At 43.5% G+C, this 25685-nt stretch overlaps 1 protein-coding gene across 2 annotated transcripts in view; it reads right to left on the bottom strand.

The window, feature by feature from the left end:
• Positions 1 to 2270: 2270 nt before the first annotated feature.
• The window catches only part of MRE11 (MRE11 homolog, double strand break repair nuclease), a 296568-nt gene continuing 273153 nt past the window's right edge, over positions 2271 to 25685 (bottom strand). For both annotated transcript variants that reach the window (XM_073582975.1, XM_073582976.1), the window contains 2 exons: positions 21167 to 21257; positions 2271 to 7003 (listed from right to left, as the gene is read on the bottom strand). In XM_073582975.1, the coding sequence (XP_073439076.1) occupies positions 6950 to 7003; positions 21167 to 21257 (145 nt within the window). In that variant the 3' untranslated portion in view covers positions 2271 to 6949. The remainder of the gene's footprint in view (positions 7004 to 21166; positions 21258 to 25685) is intronic.

The raw sequence follows: 25685 nt of genomic DNA, 5'->3' as shown, positions 1-25685 counted from the left end.
TTCACTATAAAGGAGTGTGAATGTCAGATATCTTGTAGGTGAGCAGAGGGAAGATATCGAGTAATTGAATCTTGAGGTTGGTTTCATCAGAAACGGCCATGTACGACAGGAAGTGAACAGTGATGGGAAGTGAGCCGGGAGTCTGAATGAAGATTTGGGGACCTTTCTATTTTCAGCAGGAAATGATAGCAATTAATCTACACAATGACAGCCAGACAGCTGCTGACGCAGACCACTACATGTGGAGAAAATGGGATATGGGATAATAAATTATTGGTATTCTACAACACACCAGAAGCTTATAAAAATTTTATAAAAATAACCATATTTGGGAAAGTCACTTATCTCCAAAATACATACAGTACGCAAAATACATCCATAAAAGTAATGAATTTATTGACTTCTCATACGTGGAAGTTAATCCGCACAAGCAAAGAAAAAATATAAAATATGGGGGTGGAAAAGAGTGGGAACATAATCCTCTAAAGAGACAGCAGGTGATCTCAACATACAATGGATGCCAACTGTGTCATTCTCATGTACATGTACTGTAGGTATCGACTTCTGTTTGATCTATGTTTCTGCTAGTAACCAAGTGCTCGGGTAACTACTGACTTAAAGGTACCTTAAATTTAGAAATAAATCATTACATTGAAGGGGTTATCAGGGACTTTGCTTATTTTTCCTTATGGCTAAGAACTTACAGGCACTTGCTGTCTGATCTACCTGATGCCTGTGCTAACTGCAAACGAAGGGTTAACTGGTAGATCTTGTGGAGATGTGGTGCTACCTGCAGAATCATAGAGGTCTGAGCAGATAGTAGCAACAGCAGAAACTGGAAACTGACAGAGTCCAAACCAATGGTATCTGTGCAGAGTACTGTCCTAACGCCAAGACAAAGGGGGGGGGGTGTCCAACCAGCCTTGAAAGGAAGCCACGGAGACACTCCGAGCAATTTGTAAAACCCAACGCGATAGGATAGGGGATAACTTATTGATTGGTGGCGGCTTCACTGCTGAAACTCCCTGCGTTCAGGAACTTATCCTCTATCCAAGTGACCAATGTTCTGGAGGGATAGCATTTAATCAACTACACTCAATACTACACTACACTGTGGCCCACAACCTGCATTATTATACACTATATTGGGGTCTTACTGAAATCCAGAAACTCAGGATAATTCTCTAAGGCTAGGTTCACACTCATGCAGTGTTCTACACTGAGCAGTGCATCAGTTTCCATTGGAACACCCTAAAAATAAGATTCTGATGGAAACTCCGACACAGCCCCAGCTGGAGCTACGCTCTATTATGGAGTTGAACGACTAACTGTAGACTCCATCTGGTCTCTGTCCTGGAAGTTTTCATCTTTTTTTAAACTTTCACAAAAACACAATTTGTCACATTGTTGTGCACATCTAGAAAAAACGGATACTGCAGGGATGGAGGGCCTTCATAATAGAGAATGGCTACATCAAGGCTCGGTCAGAATCTTGTATTTTGGGTATCCTGAAAACCCCCTGACACAGTGCTCAATGTAGAACATTAAGTTGTGAACCTAATCTGTGCCATATAGTTTAAGGAAACAGATACCCCACTCAGATCTATGGCATGAACATTGTAGGGGTCTACGCTCTCGGGTAGCTGCCACTTGGAAACACTTGGCACAGGGTTTTCTTTATTATCCATTATAAACTTTACAGTTCCAAAACGAAAGCAGTCTTCCTGCAGTATCAATGGATTACATAAACAGTCGTTGTCTTCAGGCAAAATGAAACAGCATAAATGAAGCATACTCACCAACTTTGATATTCGCAGCAGCAGTTCACATTTATATAAAACGTGTTCACCAAACAAACACCTGCCTTTCATTTCACCAGCTCTGCCTTTCATTCCACACTGCTGAACTAACCCAGCTGCTATAAACTCCACATTGGATAATACGATCAACTTTTCCCAGCCAGGTTCTTTTGGTTACTCTAAAAACCCAGATTTAAAATCCAGTCACATAAGATCCTCTCAGTAAACTAGTGTTACTGGTACAGCTTACATTACAGACACAAATCTACCATCCAGGACCTTACCTCCTGCTTTCCTGCAACATGTATAGAAATATGACGATATAGCGCTAAATATGTACACATTTTGTCTTAATATAGCCCCATGTCCATATGGTTAACATGCCCATTAAATATTATTAGGTTCATCACGGTCTCTGAATCAGCTACGGTTTCAAGGCCATGTATCAGGGAAGACACAAACACGATAAAGAACAATAATAAAACAAACCTTTATTATGACAAATCATTTACATTTCGACAATCGAAAAATTTCCACTCCGCCAGTCTCCTCATTACTGACATAACAGGAGCTCTGCAATAAGAGCAGCAGGTCACAATGTACATAGAGGAAAAAAAACGCAATGCATTATAAAAATTACAGAAATAACAAAATCACATGTAATGACGTTTCCATAGCCCATTGAATCAGAATGAGTCACGTATCCGAGGTCTCTGCAATAAGGGTTGATTTTATTGACTATGCCTCCGAGCACAACTACGAGGAATACATTGTGAAGTTACTTGCAGGAAATAATAGAATAAACGCTCAGCGCCACTGTGCTGGAAGAAAAAGCATTTTCAGCAACTGTTTACAGTATCCAGAACTAAGTACATGTGATGGACTGAATTGTTTTACTGACATTGGTTGGTCAAATACAGATCTTTAAGCCCTGCCCACTAGGAGCCGCCAGGTAATGCCCTAAACTGAGAGAGAACTCCAGTTTTTGACAACATTTACACAAATTCCTGCCCCCTTTTCGGACTAAATTTTTGTCATAGGAGTCAAGTTTATGGTGGCCCAGGGGTCAAGTTTATGGTGGCCCAGGGGTCAAGTTTATGGTGGCCCAGGGGTCAAGTTTATGGTGGCCCAGGTTTTTCAATCAGTAGCAAGAAGCCTGCACCAGAGATGCCACCTCTCCATTGGCACCGGCGGACGTTGCATGAGCCTGAGTATTTACAGGTTTTCGTGTCTTTTTTCTGAGACATGAAATACCGATGTGACAGCTGCTCTCTGGTGCTGTGAGCCGCATTTGAGACCGTAATTTAACCAGACAGTTTGTCAGACTTTCTCAGCTGTGCCGTCCTACTATCTGAGGGTTAGGATCTATTTGCACAGCATAGTCACCTTTAACATAGATAAAAAGATGAGACACCTTGTAAATTAAAGCCAAGGCTTATGTTGTCCTGACCTAGGGTTACAGTGTTTAGTGTACTTCAGAGCAGCATTCTGAATGCTTCAGCGTCCCAGAATTCCTTGCTGGCTTACTGTCTGTACAAAGTTTGCTCAGGTGATTTGCGTTATAGGAATGGACTCATTACAACCGACACTGTACAGTAATCTGATGTAGGAAAACGCAAACTGTCCCCTACGTTATAGGAGCTTCGACAGGCTGTTAGGTAAGTGTCTGTAAACAAGCGTGTTGACAGTGACAAACAGCAGAAAAGTGAATGTCGCTCTGGAGTATAAAGATAATCTATAAAATGTAACAAGTTACTCAACTTCATATGTTGATTTTACTAGTGGGTCTTTGAAATCTTTGGCTGCATTACGCAACTTGCACTATTAGCATTTCCACTCTTAAAAGGAGAATTCCATAGGTTTCTCTAGAATTCCTTTTTACCTCTTCTTTCTACATGAGGAGGGCCATCACAATCTTAAAGGCTCTAAGCTAGTTTCATTCCCAGCAGGTAGCGCTGAACTGTCACTGCTTGCATGTCAAGTCAACCTCTGCGAAATGCATGGGAAAAGATGCTTAGATCAGGATTTCAGAAGGGAGCTGCAAAGAGTCAATCAATGAAGACTCCCGAAGACCTCTGCCAATCAAACCATCGACATCAGAAGAAAAACAGGATTTCATTTATATAGTGAACTCCTCACACTAACTGTGCTGAGACTTTGAAGGCGTTCTCTCATTAGTGGGGTATTCTGTTTTACCCAGTGGATTGTTTGATTGTGATTCCTGTTTGCGTTATTCATTGACCTCTAAGGCTTCCGCAGTGATTTTCAATCATATGAGCAAAGAAAAGGTCTTGCTTAATGCTCCTCTGTTATATGGCAAAGGCATGTCTAAGGGTACCGTCACATTTAGCGATGCACCAGCGATCCCGACGATACGACCCGGTCAGGATCGCTGGTGCATCGCTACATGGTCGCTAGTGAGCTGCCAAACAGGCAGATCTCAGCAGCGATGCAGCAGCAGTCGGCGGTCGTTACTTACCTGTTAGACGCGGCGATGATGACGTCCTCCCGCCCGCGTCCACGCGTCGGCGCCAGCAGGAAGCCGCCGACGAGAAACGGCCCAGGCCGTTCTTGCACGATCAACGACAGACAGCGAGGGGAGCCGGTTGGAGGTAAGTATCACACATAGTGATATCGCTAGCAATATCGCTGCTGCGTCACAAAATCGGTGACGCTTAAGCGATATCGCTAGCGATCTCGCTTAGTGTGACGGGGCCTTAAGAGTGTTGTAAACTGTTCTCATCCAATCAGCATTGCTGAGGACAGTCTTCAGTAATACTGATTGACTCGGGATACACAGATGTCCTTTTCAGCTGGATGCCATGTGCAGCATATAGCTTCCCCATAACATCTTAGGATTTGGCATCCTTATAGGGGGAGTTCTTAGCACCTCCATGTTTAAGTCTATGTGTGAATTTTACACATATTCATGTTAGTACTTAAATCTTATGACTGACAGAGATCCTATAAAGGTAGAGGTGTAGCTGCCCTGACCAGCACAGATACCTGGATATAATAACACCTTTTATAACTAAACTATATTAGTACACTGTATTTCTGGCCATTTCAAACATATTTAAAGATTTTTTTTTCAACCTGGACAAACTCTTTTAATATCATTTAAAGGAAAATTCTACCTATAGGGAAGTTTCCTACAAGAGCATTTACAATTTTTTGTTTGCTACTCAGCAACCAACTACAAGCTGGCACTTCTTTAAAAAATGCATTTAACAACATCAATGGAGTTTGCGTGAAAAGTATTAACAGTGCGCGCTAATGAGCCATTATTTTTTAGCACGTTGCTAAGCGACAGTAGAATTTTACACATTCTTACATTCCAAACGGAGCTTTTATCGTAATGTAATATAAATTGCAGCTACGGCCATAGTAACGTATCATGGTTCTATATATAATCAATTGTAGAACGGACTGATAAGTGAATTTAGGCCTTTGGATTCCATTTGTCAGTGCATGTCCCATAAACCAGCGTGGTGTTTACAAGAGTGCGGTGATGATGTGACTGCAAAAGCTCTTCGCACTGGAGTCAAAAGTCATTCACAGACCTTCATGAATGGATCTTGAGTTTTGTCAATCAAAAGTGTTTGGGGTTTTAAAGTGAAAATTTACTGCTTAAAAGAGGTATTTGCATCCTGTTTGGGTAACCATAACATTGTGACCGATGGAGGCCTGACCTCTAGAACCCCGAATGATCTGGAGAACAAATAACGAGGTCAATTAGGCAGGACGGGAAATGGCTTAAAAGAATCTCTGTCTGGCGGACCCGCCGTGTTTATGTATTACACCAACAGATCTTTTATTCGAAAGGTAATTGAAAAGGAAAGTGAGAACATGCCAGGTCTATGTGTATTACAACTGATCATTGGTAATGGAGAAACAAGACAATCAGTGATCAGACTTTATTCTGAGTGCTCTGCTCCAAGCAGAAAAAAAAAAGCTCTGGTCACTGGTTGCTCTTGCCCAGAACGAGCTTCCAAGCTGCTGTCAGTCAATATAACACTCAACAAGCAGCATGAAAGCTGTAGATGGTCTTGAGTTTTGTCAACCAGTAAATATCTAGTGGTTAACTGTCTTTCTCGGGTTTAACTGGTCGTCATCTATTCTAAGTTCTGGCTGTTCACTGTCAGCCCTACTATTATCAATCATTGCCAGTGGGGAATTCTGTTGCAATTAACCGTCTTGGTTGTTGACAGTCATCATTCTACATCTATTATGGGTCTTGATTGTTGTCAGCCATCATTCTACATCTATTATGGGTCTTGGTTGTTATCAGCCATCATTCTACAACTATTATGGGTCTTGGTTGTTGTCGGCCTTCATTCTACAACTATTATGGGTCTTAGGTGTTGTCGTCCATCATTCCACATCTTTTATAGATCTTGGCTGTTGTCAACCACCATTCTACATCTATTATAGGTCTTGGTTGTTGTCAGCCACCATTCTACATCTATTATAGGTCTTGCCTTTTGTCAACCACCATTCTACATCTATTATAGGTCTTGGCTGTTGTCAACCACCATTCTACATCTATTTTAGGTCTTGGCTATTTTCACCCTTCATTCTACATCTTCTATAGGTCTTGTTTTTTTTCGACTAGCAGTTTTTATTCTGTGGTCAGTCTTGATGATTGACAACTATGAGTTTCACAGCGATTGTCTATGTTTAGCAGCTTCTAGAAATTATTTCCTGATAATGGTAGATGGGGATGCTTAAAATATTTTTCATGGAGGCTTGAGAAAAGCGGATTGCTCGATATGAAATAATGAGTCAGAAATACATAAGGCACAGCAGAAGAATAATAAGTAAACTATAACTTGTGACGCCAGCACATAAATTAGGTAAGGAAATAACTTCTAAAGATTTGTCTGAAAAACGACCATAGACTATTCCGTTAGCAGAGGAGTACAACAGAGGAGACAACTAACATGTCATGGGCAGGAGATGACTTGGACAACTACAGACATAAGATCAATATATGTCATGGCAAAGCTGCCTTCATAATAACACTGCATATTAGAGAGAAAAGGGCAAATGACTGCTAACAAAGTGGGAGGTTGGATAATTCTCGGATGCCTCTCGTTACTGCTGACAAAGTGGAAGAATGTGATGACAGCCTAAATGGCTAATAACATCTACCGTCGATTTCTTCTAGATGATGCAGTGTTCTTGAAGGGATCAAACTCATCCTAGAACAAAGAAGAAAAAAAAAGTTTAATTCCAAGTTTACTACTCGCTACCATAAATACAAAGATGTAACTTAAAGGAGGATTCCGAGAGAAAAAAAGGTTATTACCTATCCTAGAACTTCTAGATCGGGTTGGGGGTGGAAGGGGGTCCAATTGCTGTTGTTGCATTCATTATTCATGGGAGTGCCAGAAATAGCCGACAATGGCGGTGGAGCATGTGCACTACCAATTTATATTCAATCTCTATGAGACTACGGTAGATCGGCAAGTACAGCGCCCTGGCTGTCTGTTGCTTGCATGAGCAACCACTGTCCCACTGTATCAAAGTTATCTCTGGTGCATGCATGCTTGATCACCGCTCCATTGTGGGTCATGGTCTTAGCTTTTGGCTCGTCAGCCAATAAGTAGGTTCACCAGTCTAGAAGATAAACTTGTGATACCTCTTTTTAGAATCCAGCACAGGAAAAGGTGTTTACTGATGAGTGAACGTGCTCAGATGATAACTGAGTGACTTCGGCGTGCTCGAAAAATATGTTTGAGTCCCCGCGGCTGTTCGACAGCTGCAACACATGCAGGGTTTGCCTGTTTGTTAGGAAATCCCTGTATGTGTTGCCGCTGTCGATCAGCAGTGAAACATGCAGCTGTGAGGAGTCGAACATCGAGCACGCAGAAGACATTCAGTTAGCATGCAAGCATGGTCAGATAATGCCTTATCTGAGCACATTCACTCATTCATCTCTAGTTCTGTCCTCTGGGACATGGTGGCAGTGGGGAAATACTTGCCCTTAAATTGGCCCAGCATTTTTTGAAGTTGCACTGCTATAAAGGTAAATGAGATAAAATCCCGGTATGGCCACCTCTAGAGCAAACCTGCAAATCATAACTTAGAAGATCCAGCCACCACCAGACAGGGCATACGGATAGAATAACACTCTGCAGGTAAATCTCCATGACTCAGTGTTGCTGAAGCTGTAAATGACTTAAAATGTTCAGAAATTGAATTTGGTTCCCGTGAGCTGAGGCTGGAAATCAGATTTGTATTGTGCGTTGCTGGGTCTAAGCCTACATTGCTTACACAGCAAAATCTACACGGCACAAGTGCAGAATGCTGCATGCTGATAGCTGGCATTGCAGACCAGGAAAGCTGGTGTTCATAATTCTTCATCTGCAGATTAGGTAGAGGCCGACAACTTTTATAGTCATGCGGAGGTTACCTTACAACAATCGGTATTTCATTTGGATAGAAAATTATTTAGAAACAGATAGTGCTGCTTCCCTGTCTCGCTCTTTGTGTAGATGTTGGAACAGACAGTGCCGCTTCCCTGCAAATGATGTATGACTAGCTGTCTCCCTGTACGTGATATACAGTGATGCTGGTATAATATGTAGGTACAAAGAGCACTATTACCTGTAAATGTGTAGGCACAGATAGTACTTTTTTCCCTGTAAAGCATGTGGGGACTGTCAATCTCCCTGTAAATGATGTAGGCAAAAACAGTACTTTCTTCCTGTCTCACACTGCAGATAATATAGCGACTGCTCCACTACAAGGAACATATTCACCGACAGTCCCACCACCCTATAAATAATGTCAGTACCGATAGTACCGCCTCTGTGTCTCTTCCTGTACATGACGTAGACACAGCCAGTACTGAATCCATGTCTCTCTCTCTCAAAAAAATGTTGGCACAGGCAGTACTGCATCCCTGTTTTTCTGTTAATGTTCTACGCACAGACAGTAGTGTCTCCCTGTTTCTTGTTGTAAATGATGTAGGCACAGCCTAACCTCTTTCCTGTTTTGGACTATAAATTATGCTGGCACAGATACTACTGCTCTTGTAAATATTGCCGGCACAGACACTACTGCTCCCTGTAAATATTGCCGACACAGACACTACTGCTCCCTGTAAATATTGCCGGCACAGATACTACTGCTCCCTGTAAATATTGCCGGCACAGATACTACTGCTCCCTGTAAATATTGCCGGCACAGACACTACTTTTCCCTGTAAATATTGCCGGCACAGACACTACTGCTCCCTGTAAATATTGCCGGCACAGACACTACTGCTCCCTGTAAATATTGCCGGCACAGATACTACTGCTCCCTGTAAATATTGCCGGCACAGACACTACTGCACCCTGTAAATATTGCCGGCACAGACACTACTGCTCCCTGTAAATATTGCCGACACAGACACTACTGCTCCCTGTAAATATTGCCGGCACAGACACTACTGCTCCCTGTAAATATTGCCGGCACAGACACTACTGCTCCCTGTAAATATTGCCGGCACAGACACTACTGCTCCCTGTAAATATTGCCGGCACAGACACTACTGCTCCCTGTAAATATTGCCGGCACAGATACTACTGCTCCCTGTAAATATTGCCGGCACAGACACTACTGCTCCCTGTAAATATTGCCGGCACAGACACTACTGCTCCCTGTAAATATTGCCGGCACTGATACTACTGCTCCCTGTAAATATTGCCGGCACAGACACTACTGCTCCCTGTAAATATTGCCAGCACAGACACTACTGCTCCCTGTAAATATTGCCGGCACAGACACTACTGCTCCCTGTAAATATTGCCGGCACAGATACTACTGCTCCCTGTAAATATTGCCGGCACAGACACTACTGCTCCCTGTAAATATTGCCGGCACAGATACTACTGCTCCCTGTAAATATTGCCAGCACAGACACTACTGCTCCCTGTAAATATTGCCGACACAGATACTACTGCTCCCTGTAAATATTGCCGGCACAGACACTACTGCTCCCTGTAAATATTGCCAGCACAGACACTACTGCTCCCTGTAAATATTGCCGGCACAGACACTACTGCTCCCTGTAAATATTGCCGGCACAGATACTACTGCTCCCTGTAAATATTGCCGGCACAGACACTACTGCTCCCTGTAAATATTGCCGGCACAGACACTACTGCTCCCTGTAAATATTGCCGGCACAGATACTACTGCTCCCTGTAAATATTGCCGGCACAGACACTACTGCTCCCTGTAAATATTGCCAGCACAGACACTACTGCTCCCTGTAAATATTGCCGGCACAGACACTACTGCTCCCTGTAAATATTGCCGGCACAGATACTACTGCTCCCTGTAAATATTGCCGGCACAGATACTACTGCTCCCTGTAAATATTGCCAGCACAGACACTACTGCTCCCTGTAAATATTGCCGGCACAGACACTACTGCTCCCTGTAAATATTGCCGGCACAGATACTACTGCTCCCTGTAAATATTGCCGGCACAGACACTACTGCTCCCTGTAAATATTGCCAGCACAGACACTACTGCTCCCTGTAAATATTGCCGGCACAGATACTACTGCTCCCTGTAAATATTGCTGGCACAGATACTACTGCTCCCTGTAAATATTGCCGGCACAGATGCTACTGCTCCCTGTAAATATTGCCGGCACAGATACTACTGCTCCCTGTAAATATTGCCAGCACAGACACTACTTTTCCCTGTAAATATTGCCGGCACAGACACTACTGCTCCCTGTAAATATTGCCGGCACAGATACTACTGCTCCCTGTAAATATTGCCGGCACAGACACTACTGCTCCCTGTAAATATTGCCAGCACAGACACTACTGCTCCCTGTAAATATTGCCGACACAGATACTACTGCTCCCTGTAAATATTGCCGGCACAGATACTACTGCTCCCTGTAAATATTGCCGGCACAGACACTACTGCTCCCTGTAAATATTGCCAGCACAGACACTACTGCTCCCTGTAAATATTGCCGACACAGATACTACTGCTCCCTGTAAATATTGCCGGCACAGACACTACTGCTCCCTGTAAATATTGCCAGCACAGACACTACTGCTCCCTGTAAATATTGCCGGCACAGACAATACTGCTCCCTGTAAATATTGCCGGCACAGATACTACTGCTCCCTGTAAATATTGCCGGCACAGACACTACTGCTCCCTGTAAATATTGCCGGCACAGACACTACTGCTCCCTGTAAATATTGCCGGCACAGATACTACTGCTCCCTGTAAATATTGCCGGCACAGACACTACTGCTCCCTGTAAATATTGCCGGCACAGACACTACTGCTCCCTGTAAATATTGCCGGCACAGATACTACTGCTCCCTGTAAATATTGCCGGCACAGACACTACTGCTCCCTGTAAATATTGCCGGCACAGACACTACTGCTCCCTGTAAATATTGCCGGCACAGACACTACTGCTCCCTGTAAATATTGCCAGCACAGACACTACTGCTCCCTGTAAATATTGCTTGCACAGATACTACTGCTCCCTGTAAATATTGCCGGCACAGACACTACTGCTCCCTGTAAATATTGCCAGCACAGACACTACTGCTCCCTGTAAATATTGCCGGCACAGACACTACTGCTCCCTGTAAATATTGCCGGCACAGACACTACTGCTCCCTGTAAATATTGCCAGCACAGACACTACTGCTCCCTGTAAATATTGCTTGCACAGATACTACTGCTCCCTGTAAATATTGCCGGCACAGATACTACTGCTCTTGTAAATATTGCCGGCACAGATACTGCTGCTCCCTGTAAGTGATACTGGCAAAGGTAGCACTGCTTTCCTGTCATTTCTTGTAAATTAGGTGTAGGTACAGAAAGTACTGCATCCCCTTTTCTAGCTGTAAATAATGTAGGCACAGACAGTACTGCTTACCTGTTTCTCCCTGTAAATGATGTAGGCACAAATAGTTCTGCTTACTTATTTTGCCCACTGTTCCTTTAAATTATGTACGCACAGATAGTGCTGCTTTCCTATTGTTTCAGAAAATTTTTGCAGACACAGAAAGCTCTCTGTTATGATATAGGCACTGACAGTGCTGCTTTCCTGTTAAGCCTTGTAAATGTAGATTTAGGCTCAGATAGTACTGCCTTCCTATTATTCCCTGTCCAGTGATGGTGCAGACATTTATTTACACCTTACAAGTTTTGGTCTGGCTACCAGTTCAGTAGTCTGTGACCACCAGATGGGAGCCTGAGAAATGCTACCAGTCAACATCCGCGGGTCTTCATTTGATTAGCTTATCTTGTGCAACGTCACGTGTGCATCAAGCCCCAAAGATGAAATTGCTCTAGGCAGGCTAATTGGAGAAGATCTATAAATGCTAGGAGTTAAGATGTGATTCTCAGGGTTCGCATTCGACAGCCACCGATTATTGAATTGGTTAATAGACCTGGTCCTGCGAATCAATTTGCATAAATTCTACACCATACTAAGACCTAGGCTTTATGGAAAACATTTCATTACTATGCCCAGAGGAGATTGATAGTGATGGAGAATATGTGCAGCTGCAGCGGGGCACGGAGGTGGAGTGAGGCCCCTACAGGGCGGCTAACACTAAGGGCAATCTGGCCTGTTTCTCCGGCCCCAAGGTTACGGGGGGCCACTGGCTACACTGCCTTCATATAAGGCGGGTGATTCCTGCAGGTCTGCTCCCTACAAGAGAAAATGGTAGCGAAGTGGAGCTGTAGGGATCTGTCCTCCGCTTCCTGTCCGGTGCTGTCTGACACAGCTGTGCGGCTCGATGACATCAGCATTCAGCGCGCGCCTGTGTCAGATAAAAAGCTGCCAGCGACGAAGATGCTGCAGAGGAAAGTACGGTGAGGTGTGTGTGTGTGCAATGTTGGAGGTGGTGGGGAAGGCAATGATGGATGAAACAGACAAACTGAAAATTTTGCAGTGGTCTCTTAATTTTTGCCAGAGCTGTATATCTATCTACATCTACCTGTAGCTTTGTCGCCATAAACGGAGAGGGGCCCAGGCATATTTCTTGCACAGGGACCCCAAGCTGTCTGTGTCCGCCCCTGGTCCAAAGTATCTAGATTCTACCCTTACTGACAATCCTAGAAATTCCACAAGGACTTTTACAGTAGTAAAATAGAGCAAGTTTGAAAGAACATGATAAATGTAATGCTGCCCCCCATGGACAAAACCGATATGTAGAAGTTATAATAGTAGAATTAGCTCTTTATAGCAAGCATGTGAAGATAAGTCGGCGCCAGAACTTTGCAAACTGTCTGATCTGCCATTTATTAATTTTCCTTACACTATTACATAAAATCTTTATGTTCTCGTTATGGCTTTCTGGAGAAGTGATAAGTGTTGGTTCATTTCCAGTTCTAAACTGTTTATAACTAATGAGCGCTGACAATGCGGCACAGCCGGTTAAGGGACGGATTATTGCTCTTATGTACTTTTATTGTAAAACTAATTTTAAAATAATGTTTTGTCTTTTAACTCTGACGTTTGAGGAAAAACATTCATATTAATGAAAAAAAAAAAGAAGAAAATAATTATCCACTTAAGAATAAATAACAGCAGAAATATGTAAAATTAGTTATCATAGCTGTGTGCACCCTTCAAAAGAGCAGTCAATCTGTAACTCAAAAGATTTTATTTTTACATTAACCCTTTCTCCGATCTAGTTCAGGAATACTGGCATTTTCCCTTCCTTACTCCAAATTATGCACTTTTTACATTAAAGAAGTTGTCCACTACTTGGACGCTTGGCCCCGGATAAAATAAAAACGCTTATATTTACCACCCAAGCCGATGCCGTTCCAGCAGTTTCAGCACTCGCGTTCCGGGGGCTGTCATGCGTTTTTTCTGACTCGCGAGTTCTGCAACCAATCAGCGCTGGCGTCACTGTCCCCGCCTTCGTAAGAATTGAGCATCAAGAAAGTTAGGGCCGCGGTTGATTTCTCACTTCCTCTTGGATGTTCGATTCGGCCGAAGGCGGGGACAGTGACGCCAGCCAGTTTCTGAGAAGTGATCACTCTTGGCCCTCATCAATCGTCTTTTTGATTTTGCATTTTGTCTGGCTGCTGTGGTTGGTGTTTTGGTCAGGTTGGGTTTGGGTGAGCTGTTATGGGGACCTGGGTTGCCTCGACCACATATGTAAGCAGGGATTTATTGCAATAAAACCTCAAACTGCTACAATATAGGTGAGCCCAGAATGGCATTGCTTATTTCTGGACTGTTATGTGTAGAGGTAATCTTTTGAAATCAACCTGACAGGCACTGTTGGAGGTGCTCTGCTGGTCATGGAGAAGGTCTTGTAGAATTCCAGGTGCAATATTTCTGTTGGGCTGGCATCCCACCTTAACCAGTGAGGGTATGTGTGAGGACCTTGACTTCATTGCTGTACAGGAGGATTGGGGTGATGATGGAATTAACGATTTTTAGAAAAACCCTCACTAGCGGCTTCAGATGGTAGAGTTTAATTCGAATGGCATAGAAGGCTCTTGTCTTTGAGGATCTCTATCGATTGTTTAAAACGTCCTGATCTACTAATTTCCAGGCCCAGGTAGGTGTATCTGTCAGTTTCTGCAAGTTGGCAATTGTATAGAACAAAATAAGAATGCTGGGCTGATTCTATGTATCGCCTCTAAAATTACAGATAGTCCAGCATCCAGGGAAGTCTTCATAAAACATCTAACTTTATTCAAGTCATACTAAAAACCACAGGTGGGGAGGCAGGTCGTTCAGGTAAGAGTGACCATTCAGTCAATGACCAGAGGCGGGTGGAGAAAGAGGGAGAGAGGCAAGGGAGGTGTAGGTGCAGTGCCCGCCTCATGCTTGCGGTTCATTACCATAAAAAATGTGCAAGGGAGCTTTAAAAAACAGGAAATCTATTGTCCACTTGCAAAGGTATGAATTGAATCTCCTTTACAGTGACTCTGCTTAGATGCAATTAGTCTGGGGTTGAAAAACCTGGTGTTGAAAAACCTGCTGACAGATTCCATTTAATTAGTGCTGAATCCTACCTACCCTTTAACTACCCATCCCACTGCCCAAGAGAGGTGTGTCTGATGGAGTGGATTTAACTTGCCGTGTCTGGTGGGCACATTCATTTTATAAGTATAGTTTAGCAGTAATGCAATTTACATTTCACATAATAAATGTTTGCATACATCCTAGCACACAGTGGATGCTGACTCTATGGTTTTTATATAATATAGCAGCTTGTACCTGTTCACACTTGCTTCATTCTCATGCTGGTCAGATGTGTTCTCTTGTGCTGCCACCATATTTGGCTGAGCATTTCTTTCATCAATCTGACGCTGCTTTTAGTTAGACCTAAATCCTTTAAGTCCATTTGTAGGCTTTGGCCTAGAGGACTGTCCCATTTCGGGTCACCGTGAAGTGGTGGGATGGTGTTATGAATGGGAAACCGAGGAGGAAAAAAAGACAACAAGCTAAGTCTCAGAAAACCAGAGAAGTTGGTAACTATGCAGATTGCTGATCCCTGATCTTAACCGCACAGCTAGCAGCAGTCGTGGAGCGTTCCTACGTTGGTCCTAGACGCCTCGTCACAACCGGAGAACTACATAAGCCTAAAGCAGGAAAAGAGGAAAACTAACTGCCCCAGAGCAGACCCCAAAGGAAAGACAGCCCCCCACATGTATTGACGGTGAAACAAGATGAAAATACAAACAAAGGCAGGAAAATAGGCTGAGCAAACGATGGGGCCCAGCTAACTAAAAAGGACAGAAAAGGAAAGACACTGTCTGCAATCTGCCAAAAAAAACCTAAAAAAATATTGTCCAACACTTCTGATACCAAAATTAACCCTGAAGTCACTAGACTTCTAAACCTATATCAGCACTATGAAATATTCTGAGACAGAGCAAAAAAGAGGCCAATCCAATAAGGGACAAAAAGCAGATTGGCAAATACTGATTAATAGGAGTGGAATTTCAGCATAGCCCCAGCAGGGGCAGGCTGATTACACAAAAAACTGAATTGACCAACAAGCGCAAGTGTGAACATTAGCAAAAAACAAACTTAACTTGAGAAGACTGGAAGAGAGCTGAAGTCCAGGACCTGAGAAGCAGACTAAATCACCAGCACCCGGATAGGGCGTCGGCAGTCTTATATCCAGTCTGATACTCCAGAGATCCAATCGTTATCTTCCTCATCAGGTGGCAGATCACTACAACTTAAACCAACCGCACTACCTCCTGTCACCACCAGAGCGAGAACGGAAGGGGAACTCTCAACTGGTGGAGCAGAAAATGAGTTCATGACAGGATGGCTTTTACATTTTTTTTTTTATATAAAAAAACATGTTAAATAAGTACCCTATTTTACTTTCATGCACTATGCTATTTACAGTACTTACTGCAGGTTATTTAATCATTATGTTTCTGTCTTTGGATTTTTTTCTGTTCATTAGACGGTGTGAATGGGCACTTACTTGTTGCACACGCAACAGTTTATATCCCACTTCAGATCTTTAGTTTTTTTTCAGCATGTGCAAATAAAGCTGTGGCCTGGACTTTTCTTTGAGCTGGACATTATATTGATGTCGTCCCCCATGGCTGTGTGTCTTACTAGCTGGGTCCAGTCCTTCTCAGCCCTTATCCACATGAATGTCACTTGACAAACAGTAAGGTTTTTAATATTAGGGTTTGGACTGTCCAATTAAGGTCACCGTGAAGTGGTGGAATGGCTCTTGCATCATTTTGATAAAAGAAAAAAAAAAAACACATGTTAACTAAGCACCCTATATTATTTTCTGTGCACTATGCTATTTATTTATTTACTGCAGTGTATTTCAGCATTATGTTTCTGTCTTTGTTTTTTTTTTTGGCCCAGAGGAGCCAAGTCTAATTCAGCAGGTCCCATCAATGAAAGGTGTGCCTTGTCTTGGCTGGTGAGCGTACACAAATTGGACAATTTGTGAGCAAAGTTGCTCAATTTTATCAGCATATTCTACATAGCAGTAAAGCAGTTTAATATTCATATATTCAATGTATATTGGTGCTCACTGTGGCTACTGCATCCTTTGGAACCTTACGATCTAACTACCCAACCATCTCATCCCTCTCCATTCTACCGCCTATCTAATGTCTTCTGTGTATTATCTTACATCTGTCACACATCTATCTATTCCATAGCTATTCATCTTGATGGTATATATCTAATACATATGGATGAATATTTCAATAGGACATTGCTATTAAGGTGGCTATAAACTTCTAGAAAATCAATCGTCTTCTTCAAAGCTGCAAGTCATAACTCAGACGGCAAACAGTCTAATTAAGTCGGGAAGTTGGGTGGAAGGTGAGAAGTTCTCCGCCGCTGCGTCATTTCACAGCTACGGACTCTTATCAATTTCATTTGGACTAATATCTTGTGCAGTGATCGAGAATACAGTTCATTAAAGTGACAATCTCCCCGAGTGACGGAGGAGAAGAAAGATTAAACTCAGAGAAAAAGTAATAATTCTCGGAGCGTGACGTAGAAGAAGCGTTCGGGGCATAAATGACAGTGCAGCACATGAGGACAGATATATACGGCAGAACCCAATGTTCCTGGTGTCGCCCGATTGTTCATGATAGTTATATGACTCATGAGGGCTTTTATTAGGCTGCTAGCTGTCATTCTAATCAGATGGATAGACGTCAACATCTTAGATGCTGAGCTTGCTAGTGACCATGACATCTAAAGTAGGGGTGTCCAACCTGCGGCCCGGGATGGCCATGACTGTGGCCCAACACAAAATATTATCAGAACTCTTTTTGTTATTACTTGTCTCAATTTCATGTACAATAAATCTATGTCTGCTCTTTGTAATGATGTGGCGGTGTGCAGCGATCAATAATATTTCTACCAACCATTGCAACATTAGACTTTTGCTATTTAGAAGTCAGGTGAGTCTTCTTTTATGATTATTAAGGGATCTTTTACACCTTGGCAGTAACTCACCAATTTCCCGCCTCTCTTTACATTCGGCCATCTGCTGTGCCCTGCATCAGCAGCCAAGAGGGCTATGCAATGGCGACGCTAGGCCAGTGCCCCGAATGATCAGTCCACCAACCCATATATTAGTCATGCCACAATTTTAAATAAAGTTTATTTCATTTAAAGCTGTGGTGCATACTTTCCAACCAGCATATAACAGGTCTTTCCCACTTCCACACCCAGAACATGAATAAAGCAGCTACGCTGCCTTAAGTAGGCAGTTTCAAAGACCTGGAGGTGGAAATATGGGAACCACCAGTCCCACCCAGCTCTAGTAGTCGTTCACAAAACTTGGACCCATTAAAAACCCTCTCAACACTAACTGTCTTGGATCCTGCTCTTCCAGATTTATATCAGCGAGGCTAACCACCTCAGTGACACATATCTCCCATCCTGTACCTGTCCAGCTGTAAGCCTATAAGGCACACACACTATGCTTTACTTATAGTGCTGAGCACGGTGTGGCAGCCTACATATTTGCTCTTCCTGGGCGACTAGTACTCCCTCCAGTTAGCTGGACTATATTGAATCCTGCTGGGTCAGCTGCTCTGGGATCAATGAGTACAGTCAACAGCAGTGAGTGGAGACCGATTGTTCCCTACTGTAAGTCCATGTACAGGAGCCAGACACCTGAGGAAGGAACAGGCGCTGGGCGTGAAACATGAATCATGGAAAAAGAAGACAGACTGAAAAAAAAAAAGTCAAGAAGGTACAAGTTATGGGGAAGTAACCTGAAAAGATAGGAGAAAGGTTCCATAGGCTGTCAGATATCTGGAGGTTGGAAGAACAGAGATAAAGACACCATTTCACGTGAGGCCACAAACAGCAAACATGCCCCATCAACATTGGTAGTGACTTCCCACTTGCTGGGCACAGGTCAGGCCTGAGTTGGGAGTGAAGGGGTGGGGGAGGAATTGGGAGTGGTGTTTAGTTGACAAAGACCATCATCCCCAAAGGGGCACCTGGTGAGACCCTACACAGCGTCAGGTATGGTGGGGAGGTACTCGCTGGGACTCATGTCTTGAAAAACTGAAACTGCACTGAAAATGCCAGATCCTCATAATCAGTATGGTTTCCAAGAGAAGTACATAGCTGAACTGGAGCGGGTGCAGAGAAGAGCGACCAAGGTTATTAGGGAACTAGGGGGTCTGCAATACCAAGACAGGTTATTACACTTGGGGTTATTTAGTTTGTAGAATCGAAGGCTTAGGGGTGATCTTATTACAATGTATAAATATATGCGGGGACAGTACAAAGACCTTTCTAATGATCTTTTTACTCTTAGACCTGTGACAGGGACAAGGGGGCATCCTCTACGTCTGGAGGAAAGAAGGTTTAAGCATACTCACAGACGCGGATTCTTTACTGTAAGAGCAGTGAGACTATGGAACTCTCTGCCATATGATGTTGTAATGAGTGATTCCCTACTAAAATTTAAGAAGGGACTGGATGCCTTTCTTGAAAACTATAATGTTACAGGGTATATACACTAGTTTCCTTAATATTGCGTTGATCCAGAGAGCTAGTCTGATTGCCGTATGTGGAGTCGGGAAGGAATTTTTTTCCCCAATGTGAAGCTTACTGTTTGTCACACGGGGTTTTTTTTTGCCTTCCTCTGGATCAACATGTTAGGGCAAGTTAGGATAGGATATGGGTTGAACTAGATGGACTTAAAGTCTTCCTTCATCCTTAATTACTATGTTACTATGTATGACCTTTGGTGACTTCATGGTCACTTCTTGAGGGTATTGTGTGGGTCATGACAACTCATCTTCTTCCAATGTGGCCCCGAGAAGCCCCAAAGGTTGGACACCCCTGATCTAAGCGATTAAACTGCGAAGACTGAAGTCAACTACGTTTGTTGTGGCTGTTTCTGGTGAAAATTTGTGTATGTGCTGAACTTATGTTATTAGCTGGCGGCGCATGCATCCTTATTTGATTTACGGCATCAAATATCTTATTAATTTTACAAAAAATACTAAGCTTTGAAACAATACTGTTTAAAGGTGCAATGTGCCATAATTTTCACATCGTCCACACTATGGGATTAGAGCTGCCAAAAACCAAATCAGGCATCATTATTGTAAAAAGAAGAGCACCATCTGGGATTATTCCCGGGCCTCTATCCAATCATTTATTTTGATTAAGTTTAAAATAGAAATAATAAGAAAGAACTGTAGCACTGAAAGGGGTTTTCCGGGATTAAAAAAAACAAACATAGCGGCCTTTTTCCATAAACAGCGCGACCTCTGTTTACAGGTTGTATGTGGTATTACAACACTACACCCATCACTTTAATGGGACAGAGCTGCAATACCAGACACAACCTGTAGACAGAGGTGGTGTGTGTTATTCTAATTCTGGACAACTCTTCCCTAAACGATATTACCTGCAGATATAGAGTTAAGGGGGCTTTACACATAGCGATATCGCTAGCAATATCGCTAAAGCGTCACTGATTTTGTGACGCAGCAGCGATATTGCTAGCGATATCGCTATGTGTGATACTTACCTCCGACCGGCTCCCCCGCTGGCTATCGCTGATCGTGCGAGATCGGCCTGGTCCATTTCTCGTCGTCGGCTTCCTGCTGGAGCCGACGAGCGACTCCATGGATGCGGGTGGAAGACGGTCACACTCGCCGCATCTGAAAGGTAAGTGCGACCGCCGACCGCTGCTGCATCGCTGGTGAGATCTGCCTGTTTGGCAGCTCACTAGCGACCATTTAGCGATGCACCAGCGATCCTGACCGGGTCGTATTGTGGTCAGGATCTCTGGTGCATCGCTAAATGTAAAGGGGCCTTAAATCTCGAGGTTCTTATCATTCTAAAGCCATGCTGGGAATGGACTTTATTAGCCCAGGCAGCCTCCGGATTCGAGTCATAGATGGACAGCTCCTGTTACGGCTTAGTGTACAGTGAACAGCGGCTGTGACCACGCCCTGACACTTTGATTGACAGCCGACTCTCTATCATATCAGTGCAGAGACAGCTGTCAGACAAAATCCTGGTTATCGAGAAGACGAGTCCTATAATCCCCACTTCCACGTGGACGGATAGATTGCATTGATAGATTTACTATGGTAGATCCGTCCACTGATTTAGCACAGAGTTGTCATCTCCAGGCCGGCAAACACATGGCAGTGACAGATACTGTGATAGTGTTTGTGAGGAGGACACTGCTCTCTGTCATCGTTCTCATCTCACAATGACTGTAATTGTTTGTAATTGTGGTATAAGTATCCTCCCGGTGCATAAACCTTATCATTTTACACTCTTACTGTGTCACCCCGACAGTGGAGTCATTATTATCGCTCAATATATCACATTCGAAATTGTGATAATGGAAGATCTCACCTCATCATCGTCGTCGTCAACAAAGAAAGCTCCTCGAGACGCCAGGCTTTGAGAACTAGGCCTGCTGAAGCTGGATGATGTACTGGAAGACCTGCGTAGAGAATAATAGGGTGAGGTGTCACTGTAAGACAAAGCATCACAGCTAATATGGCATTTGTCATTCTATGTAAATCGGTAAATTATTTAAAAGTGGGGGGGAGAGGAAACCAAACAAATTTAATTAGAGAATTAAGAATCAATTCGCACTGTATTGACAAATAAGGTAATGACGCACACACTGTCTGTGCCGACTCATAGGCACAGTCTCGGGTTTTCTATAATGCTATTCTCAGCACACTCTACTAATGAAGAATGAATCACTGTATATTGGGGGCCTACTCGAAGAGATTAAAGCAAGAGGCATGTTTCCAGGCAGCACACAGAAAAGCTCAAACGGTGGTCACGAATCCTATCTGATCTCAGGTCTTGCGCCCGTAAAAGTACAGAGCGGAGTACCATGAGCTTGACAAAATTTTCCCCCACTCTTTGGGTACAAGGGTCATGATCCACTCAACTATCTACCTATCACCATTCACTTCCCTCTCCCATAAAATGTATATATACAGTACAGCACAGCACATGCAACCCACAGGTCCTGCATCCTGCAGGTCCTGCATCCAGCAAACCAAAGGTCCTGCATCCAGCAAACCAAAGGTCCTGCATCCTGCAGCCCACAGGTCCTGCATCCTGCAACCCTAAAATCCTGCATCCCTAAAATCCTGCAGGTCCTGCATCCTGCAACCCACAGGTCCTGCACCCTGCAACCCTAAAATCCTGCAACCCTAAAATCCTGCAGGTCCTGCATCCAGCAAACCAAAGGTCCTGCATCCTGCAGCCCACAGATCCTGCAACCCTAAAATCCTGCAGGTCCTGCATCCAGCAAACCAAAGGTCCTGCATCCTGCAGCCCACAGGTCCTGCATCCTGCAACCCTAAAATCCTGCAGGTCCTGCATCCAGTAAACCAAAGGTCCTGCAGGCAGCACGGTGGCTCAGTGGATAGCATTGCAGCCTTGCAGCGCTGGAGTCCTGGGTTCGAATCCCACCAAGGACAACATCTGCAAGGAGTTTGTATATTCTCCCCGTGTTTGCGTGGGTTTCTTCCAGGTACTCCGATTTCCTCCCACATTCCAAAGACATATACTGATAGGGAATTTAGATTTTGAGCCCCATTGGGGACAGTGATGATAATGTGTGCAAACTGTAAAGCGCTATATAAAAATAAAGATTATTATTATCCTGCAACCCACAGGTCCTGAATCCTGCAACCCACAGGTCTTGCTCCATGAGGCATCGTACAAAGTGATTCACAATCAGGATTTCATAGAATATTGAAAATAAGCAAGGGGTTCCCAACAGACACCAATGTCCTTTGAGGTAAGAATGTGAATCCCGGTGAATCTCAGGTAGTGGGATTATTTTTTTTTTTAAGTGGTTCCTACCTGGTTTAGGAATGACTGTATTTCAGGATTAAAGGGAATCTGTCAGTAGGATCAACCCTCCTAATCCATCCATATGGGCATGTACGTCATAAGAAAGCTGAATAAATTTATACCTTGTAATCTGATGTCTTATTCCAGATAAATCCACGTTTTTACTACTATGTAAATGAGCTTTTAAAATCTATGGGCCGGACACAGATCTCCCTGAGAATCTGCCTTGAAAGCCTATCTAATATATAAAGCTCAATGTGGGCGTGTATGTATGTATGTCCGGGAATGGCATCCGCACCGTCGCAGCTACAGCCACAAAATTTGGCACAGTCACACGTCTGGACCCCGAGAGTGTCCTAGGCTATGTTGTGAGGCGAAATTTTAACCCCGTGCGTTCCAATTCACCAAACAATTTTGCCCCTATCTACATAATGGGGAAAAAGTGTGTGTGTATCAAGCCCCGCCCCTCATTATGATGTCATAATGGTTGCCATGGCGACGCTGATGTCATCATAGGTTGCAAGCCCCGCCGCTCATTATCATGTCATAATGGTTGTCTATGGGATGGGGGATGTGTGATGGGTATATGGGCGCGGGACTATGGGATGGAGGATAATTATAATTTGCTATAACTAACCACAGTTAGTTACTATGCCCGGGCAGCGCCGGGCTCTTCAGCTAGTTTTAAATAAAATGAGTTGTTACCAATGTGAGACATGTAGATCAGGAGATTAGACTATCAGTCATTACATGTCTCACACTGGTAATGCTGCTTTCATTTAATATAAGCTCTGGAGGCAGATTCTCTGGGAGAGCTATGTCCGGCCCACAGATCTTAACAGATCATTTACATATTAAGAAAAATGTATATTTCTCTGTAATAAGACATTGGATCACAGATATCAAGGTATCATTTTATTCAACTATTCATGACCTGCATGCCCATATAGCTGACTTAGGAGGGATCATTCTACTGACAGATTCACTTTAACCCCTTTCTGACATTAGACGTAATAATTTGTCTATGTGACCTGGGCCTATCTGACCTGGGACGGATTACTACGTGTTTGATTACCCGCACACATGGGTGGTGTGCGGGTGATTACCGCCCGGCGTCAGCTGATTCTGACAGCTGACACCCGTCACTAAGTGCCAGGAGCGGTCACACACCGCTCCTGGCACTTTAACCCCCAAAATGCTGCGATGGAATGAGATTGCAGTATTCCTAAAGCAGGCATGTGTGACGCGGGGTCCCGATCGTTGCCATGGTGACCCGACATCGATATTCGGGTCACCATAGCTAGGAAACATGCCGATCATGCCCAGTGCATTATCAGCAAATCTCTCTGTCAGTGCAGAGTTGACAGTTTCTACAGCAATTTTTTTTAAATAATTGTAAAAATATAAAAAAATAAAAATAATACAAAAATCAAAAGATACTGAATCTATAAAAAAAAATGAAAAAAATATAAACAATAAAAGTAGATACAGTGGGGCAAAAAAGTATTTAGTCAGTCAGCAATAGTGCTAGTTCCACCACTTAAAAAGATGAGTGGCGTCTGTAATTTACATCATAGGTAGACCTCAACTATGGGAGACAAACTGAGAAAAGAAAATCCAGAAAATCACATTGTCTGTTTTTTTTTCATTTTATTTGCATATTATGGTGGAAAATAAGTATTTGGTCAGAAACAAGCAATCAAGATTTCTGGCTCTCACAGACCTGTAACTTCTTCTTTAAGAGTCTCCTCTTTCCTCCACTCATTACCTGTAGTAATGGCACCTGTTTAAACTTGTTATCAGTATAAAAAGACACCTGTGCACACCCTCAAACAGTCTGACTCCAAACTCCACTATGGTGAAGACCAAAGAGCTGTCAAAGGACACCAGAAACAAAATTGTAGCCCTGCACCAGGCTGGGAAGACTGAATCTGCAATAGCCAACCAGCTTGGAGTGAAGAAATCAACTGTGGGAGCAATAATTAGAAAATGGAAGACATACAAGACCACTGATAATCTCCCTCGATCTGGTGCTCCACGCAAAATCCCACCCCGTGGGGTCAGAATGATCACAAGAACGGTGAGCAAAAATCCCATAACCACGCGGGGGGACCTAGTGAATGAACTGCAGAGAGCTGGGACCAATGTAACAAGGCCTGCCATAAGTAACACACTACGCCACCATGGACTCAGATCCTGCAGTGCCAGACGTGTCCCACTGCTTAAGCCTGTACATGTCCGGGCCCATCTGAAGTTTGCTAGAGAGCATTTGGATGATCCAGAGGAGTTTTGGGAGAATGTCCTATGGTCTGTGAAACCAAACTGGAACTGTTTGGTAGAAACACAACTTGTCGTGTTTGGAGGAAAAAGAATACTGAGTTGCATCCATCAAACACCATACCTACTGTAAAGCATTTTGGTGGAAACATCATGCTTTGGGGCTGTTTCTCTGCAAAGGGGCCAGGACGACTGATCCGGGTACATGAAAGAATGAATGGGGCCATGTATCGTGAGATTTTGATTGCAAACCTCCTTCCATCAGCAAGGGCATTGATGATGAAACGTGGCTGGGTCTTTCAACATGACAATGATCCAAAGCACACCGCCAGGGCAACGAAGGAGTGGCTTCGTAAGAAGCATTTCAAGGTCCTGGAGTGGCCTAGCCAGTCTCCAGATCTCAACCCTATAGAAAACCTTTGGAGGGAGTTGAAAGTCCGTGTTGCCAAGCGAAAAGCCAAAAACATCACTGCTCTAGAGGAGATCTGCATGGAGGAATGGGCCAACATACCAACAACAGTGTGTGGCAACCTTGTGAAGACTTACAGAAAACGTTTGACCTCTGTCATTGCCAACAAAGGATATATCACAAAGTATTGAGATGAAATTTTGTTTCTGACCAAATACTTATTTTCCACCATAATATGCAAGTAAAATGAAAAAAAAACCAGACAATGTGATTTTCTGGATTTTTTGTTCTCAGTTTGTCTCCCATAGTTGAGGTCTACCTATGATGTAAATTACAGACGCCTCTCATCTTTTTAAGTGGTGG

The sequence above is a fragment of the Dendrobates tinctorius genome, unplaced genomic scaffold (genome assembly GCF_039654945.1).
Source record: "Dendrobates tinctorius isolate UK_male_01 unplaced genomic scaffold, ASM3965494v1 ptg000075l, whole genome shotgun sequence".
Classification (NCBI taxonomy): domain Eukaryota; kingdom Metazoa; phylum Chordata; class Amphibia; order Anura; family Dendrobatidae; genus Dendrobates; species Dendrobates tinctorius.
Note: the sequence above shows the minus strand (reverse complement) of the source record. Positions and strands in the feature narration are given on the sequence as shown.